Raw genomic sequence first — 12,462 nt, 5'->3', positions numbered from 1 at the left:
TGGGAATATTTAATTTTTTTTAAGGCAATGCTGTTCTCTTTTAAAATGCCCATCCCTGGTCTGTGCCAAGGAGTTGAGTACTTATGATAAGCACTGGAGCCCCTTAGGTGGTCACAACCACAGAGTAAATTAAGGACAAAGTTTGGAGTGTTTCTCACCGGGCGTTGCTCAGAGCTTCTTGGATGGCAGCTTCAATGACCTGTCCTGAAGCAGCTTCCTCCTTAGGGCAGGGCACTGCAATCAGCACTCCACTGCCCAGGCCCAGTGCCAAGGTGCTGGCTGAGAGAGGAGAGACAGCTGTTAGTTGTGTCTGTGTGAGCTGAATAATCCAATCAAACTGTGAAACACCAAGGCATAGGAGAGAGAGAGTGAGAGCGCGTGCATAAGTGTGATGGAATGTTCCCTGGCATCAAGGAATGAACCAGTGATCTCCAGAGCTGAAAGCACAAGTCTCTGCAGACTGAGCTAAGAAGAATCAGGCCTCATAGCAGGGGGCTATAACACACACATCCTTTGTGGGTTAGGCACAGCTGGGAACACATAAGTTACACGAGCCTGTAGGTTGTCTATGTAAACTCTGATGCGGGGAGGGGAGGTCTGTGTATATGTCAGGTATATGTGTGAGGAAAGCAGAGACGTGAAGACAACATTTTTAAAAGGGGCTCCCTTGTTGTCTAGACCTGCTTTGAGCAGGGTTAGATGAGTAGGTGGTGGTAACACCTGTGAGTCTGTGCTCTGACTACTGTAGTGCTCCCACTGTTGCCGCCAATGGTGGTGCTGCAGCAGTGGGAGATTTCCTGAAAATGGCTAGTGTAGACATATTGCCTAAGCAGTTCCCTTGCCTGGCAGCTGGTCCCTACAGTGGCAATGCTGGCAGACAAGATTTCCTGTGGCCTTGATTGTGGGATGGTTGAGTGGGCGGATAGCAGTTCTCTGCTGGCGGTGGGCTGGGTAGTCAGTTGGGGAATAAGTTTCTTTTGGTTCTTAAGGTGGGCAAGTCTCCCCTGGCCACTGGAGGTCCCTCCTAGCTGGTTTGTATGTAAGCAAGACGGTCTCCCCAATATGGTGAAGTATGAGGATGGGTGGGAGAGTGAGTGGGAGAACATGGCTCCACACTCCCTCCTAATACCAGTTCTTCTGATTTCAGGCTGGGGCTGGGCAGACACACAATCTCTGGCCAAAATAGTAGCTTGCTGTGGCCACAAGACTCCCACACAGTGCTGTAGCAGCTTGGCCCTGTCTCCTCATCCACTGTCAGGGATGGTCTAGATAATGCTTGGTCCTGCCTTGAGTGCAGGGACTAGATGACCTCTTGAGATCTCGTCCAATCCTACGATCCTATGATTCTATGATTGCTGGTGGAAGTTTGGAGGGGCTGCAGGGACCATGTGGGTTCTCCCTCATGACAGGGGACATAAGGAGAGAATTCCCTTTGCAGTAGCAATAGTGGCTGAATTCAGAGAGGGCTGAAGAGTTTAACGAGCAGAGCCAGCTTCATGTTCCTGGGCAGATTGCAAAACAATTTATTGTCCCCCAATATGTAACCAGTTTCTTTCACAATTATACCATGCACGGGGCTGCACTGAGGATTTTGGGGGAGAGTCTGAGAGATGATTCTTCAGGATATACCCAAACTAAACTCCAGAGCTGTGCTGGACCCAGATTTTTCATTCCAGCGGGAGTTTCACAATTTCAAAATTGTTTCTTTCCAGAAGGGATTGAAAACACAAAACACTCCCTACAAACAAATATTCCAAAAAAAGAAAAAAAGTGTTTTGAGTCAATTGAACTGTTTTGTTTTGACAAAGTAAAATAGTTTGGTTCTGATTTTGACTTTTTTATGACTTTTTGTTTCAATTTTTTTATTTTCTATTAGACTTCATAAGATAAAATGAAAAAATTGAAACAAAAAGTCATTTTGAAACAGAAGATCAAAACATTCTGTTCTGAAAAAATCAAAATGGCATGTTTCAACCTTATTGAAATGCTTTTTTTCTACTTTTGTCTCAAAACTAATTTTCATCAAAGGTGACATGATGCATTTCTGCAAAACGTTTTGCTTTCAGCAAATCAATGGGAAAACATTCCATCGGAAAATTTCCAAAGCCTGCTCCAGAAGTGGAGAGCAGGTGTGTGTGTGTGTGTATGTGTATGTGTGCGCGCGCATGCAGGGAAAGGGAAGGGAGGAGGTAGAGGGAAATCTGTTTGTATTCCCAGCCTGCTCCAGAAGTGGAGACCAGCTGCATAGTCCCTTCAGCCGTAGCAATCCGTTTGCATCAGCTTATATTTTCAAGTCCATCTTTACAATGAAAAGGGATTTAGACTTTTTTTTTTTTAAAGATAGCTGTGATTCTCCTTCCTGAGGTCCAGAGGCCAGCTTTGTTAACAAGGGGCTCACCTGAAACCCCTCCAGATCCTCAGAGCAGGTAAACTGCATGTATGTGAGAGTGCCAGGGTGTGTACGAATAACTCTGTGCCACTCAGAGCACAGATGCTGGAACTGGGGCTGCTGGGGGTGCTGCCACACCCCCTGGCTTGAAGTGGTTTCCATCGTACACAGGGTTTACAGTTTGGTTCAGTGGGTCTCAGCACCCCCACTATACAAATTGTTTCAGCACCCTTGACTCAAGGCATATGTAACTTCTGCTTAGTTGGTTCCATCTAAAGGCTGACCCTTTTCTCTTTCTCTGCTTCCAAAGCAAGGGGACAGAAAAGTTGTTCTTCTGGACAGCCACCCTCTAGGTGAAATTAACACAGAAAGTACATCATTAAAACACAGCAATCTGTGTGAACCCCTGCCTCCTGATCCAAATCTGAACTTCACAGCTTGGGCCTTTCTCCACCGCAAACTCACCAATAAGTTTGGCAGCCTCCTCCTCATTCTGCACCTGACACGGTGCTTGGAAGCCACTCTGGCGGGAGAAGAAGGCAGGGAATTCCCTTGAGTCTCCAAAGGCAGCCACGCAGACACCCTGAGTCTCCTACAACAGTGAAGATGAGATGAACAAATTATCAGCAGATGGAATGAAGAGCCACCAACAGTGGCTACTTTCCCACCTACCCAGCCAAGAGTTGCCACATTGTAGAATAGAATTTGGTTAGTTTTACACATCCTCTTTTCTACTCTAGATATTGCACAGTAATTTTCAAAGCAAGGAGTCAGATACGTAACTGTGATGGCAAATGTGATGGCCTTAGAATCTGACTTAGTGAGACAATGTTGGCAAGAACAATGGGGTCATAGGGGGTTGACTGGTTCTCTGCCCTCATTTTCAGCAGCCCACACAGCAACTTGTGCTACCTACCAGATATTCCAGCGTCCTACCAATGTCCAGAATAGACTTAACGCCTGCGGAAACCACAGCAACTGCAGTGCGTCCTAGCTCAGTCAGGTCAGCACTCACATCCATAGCTGTTAAGGGACAAGTGGCCTTTGTGTTAGTGACAGAGTTGCATTCCTAATTGTCATGCTCTCCTCACTTGCTGGGGAGATGGAAGTGAAGAAGAATGTTGCGTCCAATTAAAATTGCAGTGCAAATTTTACATAAGAGGAATATAATTCTCTACATTTGGGCATTGGCCAGAACACGATGAGTCATACCCCCTCACTTGCAAAATGTGCTGTGGGATCTTTCTTGACCGCAAAGGATCGTGGTCTTGGTTTTACATCTCATCCAAAAGGCAGCCCTTTCAGCAGCACAGTGCCTCCAACACTATGCTGGAGCATTTGGTTCAGTACTGATTCAGAAGGGAGAATGCCACTAAAAAGTCATGTTCCTACAGCATACTAGGTTGTCCTTTATGGGTCACCCATCCTAAGCACTGACCAGGGCCCAATTCTGCTCGCTTGCAAAAGCGTCTCACCTGAGTACAGAGAGCTAAGCATATTTATCAGTATCCCCAATAACTTCAGCTTCCCTGATAGTCTGTATCAACATAGCTTGCTACTACAAAGGGTGCAGCCAGCTCCCATTGGACTGAATTACTGGCTAGCAAGCACCATCAAATGGTATACACACCGTTCTGTGGATGGGAGAAAGGTCAAGAGAAGCTCCCACCTCCCTTGGGAAATATAAGTGTTCCAGAGAAAGAAGTTGAGCCTTGTGGAGAGAAAGAATTGGAAAGAAAGGCAGGTGAAATATCAGAGGTTCTGACGACACTCATGCTGAAACCATTGCTAGCATCAACTATGTGTCTACAGGCCTGTTCCTGGTAGGGTTCTTGTATGATTTCCCTGGCCAGTGTAGTCAGGGATATTTTTCTGAGAAGTGTGCTAATTAAACTTTGTGCTATAGATACCCAGCATAGTGAGGTCAGAGCCTTAGTGTAGATTTATCCACATCTTTGGAATGAGGCAGGGGGTGATTGTTTTACTCTTCCCAGCAGGAGAATACTGTGGGCTTATACAGACTAATCAAGGGAAAAGGTGGACATAAACAAATAAAACTTTAACATTAATTCAACAACAAAGAGACAATATGAAGTGCAATGTTCCTCTTACTCTTCTCTCCTTCGCGATGGACCCCTCCGATCCCTCCTGTCACAAACACGGGAATTCCTGCTTTGTGTGCCACAATCATCGTCCCTGACACAGTGGTACCGCCAGACAAACCCTGTCATGGAACAGCCAGTCATAATCCACACACTATGTGACATGGGGAACTGTATGTTCATGGACAAACTACCAGCAGTTGCAAAACATTCTGCTGTGCCGAGTTTGCAGGTAACAGAGTACTGCTACAGTATTCTTTTTAACAAATCCTCAGGGAAAACCAAAAACATTCCTTTGCAATAATAAACAATAGGGCCATACTCAGAGATGTTGAGTAAGGTGGCATACCTTAAATTTCCTTACGCAGCCTGACTCCGAAGGGCACTCAAATAATACAGGGTGTGTGTGTGTGTGTGTGCACGTGCAGTGTAAGAACTGGGATGGAAAAGTAAGTGCCGAGGAAACTTATTTTGATATAACTGATACACTGCAGAGTGTCTTTAACTTCCACAGTCTTGCACCTTGATGGATGTTGCTTTTCTTGCTCTAACCCTCTCTTTGTATAGCCAGTTATACTATTGTATCTACTGGCCTCTCAGTATGTGAATTACACTAACTTGGGCTCCTTAACATATCAGTAAGTGGGTGTAAGTAGGTCTGAGGAAGTCTAACTGAGTGTAAGAGATATGCATCCAAAGAAGTGAGGTTTTTACCCACGAAAGCTTATGCCCAAATAAATCTGTTAGTCTTTAAGGTGCCACCGGACTCCTCGTTGTTTTTGAGTGTTTTTGTCCTACGCCATCTTACATTTGGTATACAGTACAAAACACAAGCTGCTGAGCTGCAAAGATAGGGTAACTAATGCAGCCTAGCTCTTGCCATTTTTCAGCGGAGTAGGGCATTTTATGGAGGGGATGGTCTAATAGGACTTTTCCATTTCTAACTTCTGTGAGGGATGTATCTGCTACCATGTTCATGACGTATTCACTATTATTATAAGGTAAGCTTGTGCTCTGGATAGCAGTAGTGATTACCTGGTTAATAAAAAGGTTAATGAGGCATGATTCATACAAGAAAAGGAATGATTGTGACTGGTATGAGATAAGACGCTGTTAGATATTGCTGATGAGATGTGGAGTAATGAAATGATGTGGCTCCCAAAGGAGAGCATTACATGGCTGCTGTTGCCAGAGGTATCAGGCCAAATGGAATCAATGGGGCTGTGCCCATTTACACCAGCAGAGAATTTGATCTATCATTTCTCTGTCAGGCATCCTTTCTTGCTATTCATGGGTACTATGGTCTCTAGATGCTCATGCAGGCAGACGCATTGATGTTAGGCTCCAAAGGTCAGCACTAGACACCCGAGCCATAATAACACCAGGAAGAGAAAGGAGTCACTCATCATGAATGGAGATGAAGTCTCTTGAGTCTTCCTGTATAGACTATTCAGATGGAGCATCTGTGTCACAAATCTTTGTCCAAGCTATTGGGAAGGAAGACAAGCAAGAAGTCCCAAATTCATGAGGTTGTACGGTAAATATTTGTTTAAAAAATCCTAGTAATGGCTCGTCACCAAGCTGAATCCAGTCCAGACAAATAACCTAAAGTAATTGCTGTCTTATTGCTGTTCATTGGCCTATGCAAAATGAGCAGATGGTCTCAGTCTAATTCCTAGTGGACAGTCATCCACATCATAAAAAAAACAAAACTAAAACCCCACCATAATAATTGGCACCCTTGTTAACAATCCGAGCAGAGGGGGCAAAAAATGAACTCCCCTTCATTCCTGGAAGTGTTCCCATTATACCAGGATTAAGGCACGTTGGCAAGTCTATGTGAGGAGTCTTGTACTGCTGCCATTTTTGCCATGCGTGCTTTGCTGATAAACAGAAGATTTCAGGCACCAGGGCTTTCAAATTGGCAACTCTCCTGAGCAGTTAAAATCACTTTAACAGTTGTGTGGATGTTTAAAGTGTATGGCCTATCATTGTTGTTGCATTGGCCATCATTTGCAACACACCACTGCTTTTTCACTATAGTGTGCATACTCTAAGCCAAGCCTCACTTTTCATGCTGTGAGCCAACACGGAATGATTTCCTTGGGGAAATGGCTATCAAATTGTGGTTTCCTAGATCTACTAGTGTGGAACCTAGTTAGGAACATGTTTTGTGAACATGTCATCTTAATAATAGAAAATTGTATATGACATCTCCAAGACACTGAGAAGTACTTTTCCCACCTGGGTTTAGGCTGGGGCAGCATAACATTGCTATAAAGAAAACTTGATGGCAATGAAGATCTACATACAGTACCTGGCTGAGAACGTAGGGAAGATCCCTCCGAGATACCTTAACTAAATTTTTGCTCTTTGCCAGAAACTGAAGTTCCTCATCATTGAGGCCGATGTGGATCCTGCCATTTAAAATGCCCACGGTTGCAGGTACTGACCCATTTGTCCTTACAATCTCTTCCACCTCTCTGGCCATGCTGGAATAATATAGACAGAGCAACAAAAAATAAAACAGAAAAATGATGAGGTGGGAAATATCTTCAGATCTCTCTGCCACCATGTTCCAGTTCCTACTTTATAACATTCCCTCAACTTCTGCTAAATCTGGTTCCTCTCCTGCACCTTACAAATAGCAGAAGTCTTTGGATCTCATTGTCAGAGGTGCAGATCTTCCCACAGCTCCCATTGCGAATGCTCAGTAGCTCTGAAAATCGGGCCCTTTATATGTTTAGTTTCCAGTGGGTGTCTGAAGGTCTGACCTGCCTGTCTGTGTTGCATAGATTAGAGGAGATATGATTTGTGGTGGGGGTGTTTAATTACAGTCTTCCCTCCCTAATATGCAGCCAGGTCTATTCTGGGGCCAGTGAGCAAAAGAGTGTATGTCCCAAGTCACTTATCAGTTCTGACTTCATCCTAAAAGGTAAACTAGGGCAGGTGTGGGTGGAAGAGACTGAGAACTCTTCCTAAATTGTGCCATAGATTATTTGTTTAAAAGTGGCTTTCCATATCACAAAGCAAACAGGTGTGGATGGGATTTGTTTCCATTAACTTGATTTACTGTACCCTGCCAGCTTTTCTCTCCACCAAACAGCGGAAGGTGAATATCATGGAGAAATGAAGGGTAATGATTTGGTATGTTAAGGAAGCAATTACACATAATCTGGTATGTGCTTATATTAGGTACCTCCATACCTGCCATGTTTTGTAAGACATGAAGATTGTAGGCCAAGTGCTGCCAGTTCCCTGAAAAGTGAGGGTATTTAGTGTAAATGATCCTCTTGAAGGATGGGATTGTTTTTTATAAAACATTTTGCATAACTGGCTAATGAGTCACAGCTCATACACCTTTACTGGATAGCTGCCTATTCCAAGTCTTCATTAGACACTCAGATTCCTCCTCTCATAATACTGACTTTGGATATGGACAGTGAGAGGCGTGGGATACTGAAGGGCTGCAAGTTGGGGCTTCTTCATCTTTGCAGGCTTTTTATTTACTAATTTGTGAGACCACTTCATTTCTTGTTGGCAGGTTTGGCAGGTCCTTCTGTCCCCAGGGCTTCTGTACCTTCCCTAGACAGCCTCAAGCTGCCTTCTCACTAAAACAGAACTCACTGCATTCTGATCTCTAAGGAACAGCACCAGCAGAGGTGAAAGTAAGCTGGTCCGGTATGGCGTACCAGCAAGAGCCGGTACGCCATGCTGGACTGGACTGGCTTCCCTGGCGGTGATTTAAAGGGCCCAGGGCTCCAGCCGCTGCGGGGAGCCCCGGGCCCTTTAAATCACTGCCGGCGCTCCGGCAGTGGGGCTCGGGCGGTGCTTTAAAGGGCCGCAGTGGCAGGAGCACAGGGCCTTTTAAATCCCCACCGGAGCCCTGCTGCCCCAGGGTAGCGGTGGCAGTGCTCCCGTGGTGATTTAAAGGGCCCGGAGCTCCGCGGCGGCCAGAGCCCCGGGCCCTTTAATTTGCCCCTGAGCCCTGGGGCTCCCAGCCACCTCTGCAGCTGGTAGCTCCAGGGTGATTTAAAGGCCCTGGGGCTCCCAGCCACAGCCAGAGCCCCAGGGCCGTTAAATCTTGAAAGGCCCCGCCTCTTCCAGTTGAGGCCCCGCCCCCGCTCAGGACTCAGGCGTACCAGTAAGTCCTTTAAGTTATTTTCACCCCTGAGCACCAGAGAAAAATAATGGCTGTATACGAAACAAATAGAAAATTCAGTACAGTAACCTTCCTCTGCCGTGGCTCAGTAGCTAAGCAAAAGTATGGGAGATTGCTTACATTTTTGGTACTGTCACTCAGAGGAATACTTATATAGAGGGTACCCACAAGTAAAGGGTTGGTTGCAGAGATGGGGTTCCTTGGCACAGTGCTGTCTTAGCATAGGCCAGCAAGAGAATCCAGGAGAACATTGTAGTGGCATTTACAGTCAATTTACAGATGAGCAGAGGTCATCACTGTATTCCAGTAACTTTTACATTATAAAAGATGTAGCCAAAGAAACTTATGAGTACTTAAGGTCTCCACAAGCCATCCAGCCACAAATGCCTGAGATCTCTATCCAGACAAGGCAATGTCATCATTTGCTGCCACTTTGTGAAGAAAGCCAGGGATTTGATGCTACAGATGGATATGTATAGTACATGTAAATCTGGGGTTTGTCATGTAGTTCTGCTATCTTTGAAAGCCCAGATGCAGCTGTTTTGTAACCAAGGTCATATTCTGCACGCTTGTCACACCCTCAGTTCCCACTAATTTTAGTGGCAGCTTTGGGTGAACCACAAATACAGAAACAGGCCCATAGATTATCAGACACAACCGTACAGTTTTGCTGCACTAGGGTCATCAAATCATCAAATCTACAACCTCAAATTCTGGGGATAAGGCATGCCATGTGTAATGATGGTGCTCTCCAAGGCTATGATCGGTCTCCCATCAGCCAGAGCTTCCTCCACAGAAGATGAAATCCTGAAATGAGTTCCTAGGAATAAAATATAGGAAAATAATATATATTTTAAGGCGACAATAGACTTCTTGATTTATCAAACTGATCTACATTAGGCAGTGTGGGAATAGCTGTATAGGGAGTTGGAGGATCAGACTAGGATGAGCATACAACCTAATTTTTATGGGACAATCCCAATTTTTGTGAATCTGTCCTGTGTCCTGCAAAGCCATGCAAGAAGCAAAACCTGCTGAAACGATTAAATCATTTGGGTAAGAAAAAAACCTTTTATGCTTTACAACGAAGTTTCATCACACAATCAGAGTGTTTTTCTCTTCCTGCAGAACAAGATGGGAAAGGTGGTAACACACCAGCATTTGCAATCCTGAACCCTATGCCTCTCTTGAATACACCAAAAACTCAACAGAATCAAAAAAGGGCTGAAAAGAGAGTTTTATTCCATATTTTCAGTGGCATCAGATTGTAAAAAGAGCAAACGTAGAATTGTTTTGCATATATGGTAATTCAGCATGGAATTTACAGGATTTTTTTAAAGATAAATGGTTTACTAAAATTCTTCAGACTTTTCCAGTAAATATACTACTTAGTGCCACAAACTAGAAAAGAATTAATCATTTTGAGACCAATTTTAGGGGAAATTTTGAGAAGAGAATGCTATGAATTCATTCTATATCAGCTCAGCACCTACAACACTCACCGTAGGTAGGAATTCAGATAGCCCAAGATCAGATCTATGCCCAAGGTGCCATCAAATTTAGACAAACAATTTTATTAGGAGTAATGTAGAGCTTGAAGAGTGATTAGGATCCTTTTAATCCTAGGATTATTCTTTTTTTTTTTTTTATTGAACTAGCATCGAAGGGTCCCAGTCACGCCACTCCTGAAATCTGAACTGTGAAGTCAATTGTCAATCAATTTCATATTGAACATTATGGGCCTCATTATCCTCTCCCTTCAATTTTACAGCTGTGTAACTCCAGGGACTTCAATGGAGCTAATCCCAATTTACACTGGTGTAAGTGAGAGGAGAACTGGGCTTTGCAAGTCTGTCATGATTTGAGAAGGGTGTGCACATTAAAAGAGTGGAACTGTCAGTGCTAAAAATAGCACCACAGCCAAGACATTACAGTATCATGCACTGAAGTTCCCTTGCCCCATATTTTTTCCTATAAATGCCGTAAAACAGAAGCTCTCTGTGAAATGAGTTTTAAAAGGCCTCAGGCTACCTTGAGTGAGCTGCCTCTACATTGTTCCCAGACACTGCCAGTTCAGGATCCCGGTTGCGTTCCAATCACAGGGACTTTTTCAGAGGACACTACTCACCATGCAGGAATCTTCTCATCTGGATGATCCTAGGCGCCACAGCAGCTGTTTGCCTTCCCAAGGTACAGGCCAGATTTCCAATCATGCTGTGTGCAGGGATGGCACTGTCAGGAGAGCAATGCCATGTCAAATGAAAGTAGTATAGAAGGCAGTGACATTATTTCCCAAACCGCTGGTTAATCATGAACTGCAGCCCGGCTCCCTGTGATCTCCAGATTGAGAAAACAAGTTGTATGTGTTGTAGAGGATGGGCTAACAGACGGAAAAATCCTATGTATAGAGGAACTGGGGTTTTGGGTGCTTTAGACAAAGTGGTAAGCAGTATGGTAAAATGTGCAAAGAAAGAAACCTGCAGACAAAGAGAGAGCCAGATGGCAGATAGTAAATACAGAGAGACAGATTAGCTTCCCCAGAAACAAGAGGACTGACTAATCTCTTACTTTATGTAATCACTACGTAAAAAGGTACAAAGGGCTGGAAATGGGGAGTTTCAGTTCAACTCTAGCAATAGTTCCTTCAGTCCTTCTCCAGAAGCTATTCTTTTCTCTGAACAACTTCTGTTAATGTTTGTGAAACTATTCCTTCATTCTAAAAAAATTATATATCTAAATAGAAAGCTAGCTCCATAGAAAGAGATGGGCTTGTGGTGAAGGCAATGGACTGGGAGTCCGGAGCAATTCTTGGCTCCCTCACAGACTTCCTGTGTGACCCAGGGCAAGTCTCTTAACCCTCTGGGTCTCAGTTTTCCAGCTGTGAAATGGGATAATACTTCCTTTGTCTGTCTTGTCCAGTTAGACTGTAAATTCTTCAGGACAGGAAGTGTCTTTTACTATGGGTTCATGCAGTGCCTAGCACAGTGAGGTCCTGTTCTCAGTTGGGACCTCTAGGCACTACTATAATAGTAATAATTAATATATACACACTCAGTAGGTGATTTTTGCTAGAATCTTAGAAATCTATCTGTAAGGGAGGGATGGGTCTGGTCTGTTTTATACAAAGAGGGGGAATAGTTCTTGTAGACATCCTCTCTCAAGCCACCAAACAGCAGTTGCCAAGAAAGATGAGACACTCCTGACCTAAACAGTGGGCCAAACCTAGATGTCCATACTCCTTTTTTAATCTGTATTTACTAAAACAAACCCCCCATTTCATTAAATGTTTGGAATCAGATATGATCCATAGGGCGCAAAATCCCCCTTCTATATATGTGCTCTTTATTAGATCTCTGCAAAACTCCAACAGTTTGGGATCCCCAAGGGTTCGCACAAACTTTCTAGTTTTGAGTTGTGTGAGCCTGCCACCCACAGGCCAAATTCAGCCCTCGCGCAACTCCTTTGAAGATAGTTGGGTATCGAGTTTTGTGCTGAGTTTCCAGTTTTAAACAAGCCCGCAAACCAAATGTGAAACATCAGCTGAAATTGCCAACTTGCACCTATTTATGGATCAAAACCAACTTGTTTCCACCCAAAACCTTACATTACCTCAGGTTTACTAGAAACTATTCAGCCAACTTTCAGACTAGGTTTGCTGAGAGATTTTTGAACTTGGCAGACATTTTAGCAAACTCTGCCTGACCTTTTGGTTTGTAACAAAAGATAGGAAGTTTCATTACAAAAGTTTCACACAGTTCTAGTTTAAACTAGCTTTTCCTCAAGTAACCCTCCCCCAAACCCACCCAGCC

At 44.1% G+C, this 12,462-nt stretch overlaps 1 protein-coding gene across 5 annotated transcripts in view; it reads right to left on the bottom strand.

Moving 5' to 3' along the window:
- The window catches only part of LOC101947688 (uncharacterized), a 53,484-nt gene that overhangs the window by 40,782 nt on the left and 240 nt on the right, over positions 1–12,462 (bottom strand). For all 5 annotated transcript variants that reach the window (XM_065581955.1, XM_042851770.2, XM_065581956.1 and 2 more), the window contains exons 2-8: positions 10,782–10,885; positions 9,359–9,473; positions 6,809–6,983; positions 4,502–4,613; positions 3,306–3,412; positions 2,855–2,981; positions 159–279 (exon numbers count right to left, since the gene is read on the bottom strand). In XM_065581955.1, the coding sequence (XP_065438027.1) occupies positions 159–279; positions 2,855–2,981; positions 3,306–3,412; positions 4,502–4,613; positions 6,809–6,983; positions 9,359–9,473; positions 10,782–10,866 (842 nt within the window). In that variant the 5' untranslated portion in view covers positions 10,867–10,885. The remainder of the gene's footprint in view (positions 1–158; positions 280–2,854; positions 2,982–3,305; positions 3,413–4,501; positions 4,614–6,808; positions 6,984–9,358; positions 9,474–10,781; positions 10,886–12,462) is intronic.

This window comes from Chrysemys picta, chromosome 1, assembly GCF_011386835.1.
Source record: "Chrysemys picta bellii isolate R12L10 chromosome 1, ASM1138683v2, whole genome shotgun sequence".
Taxonomy (NCBI): Eukaryota; Metazoa; Chordata; order Testudines; family Emydidae; genus Chrysemys; species Chrysemys picta.
The sequence above is the reverse complement of the archived record's forward strand: the minus strand, read 5'-3'. Positions and strand labels throughout refer to the sequence as shown.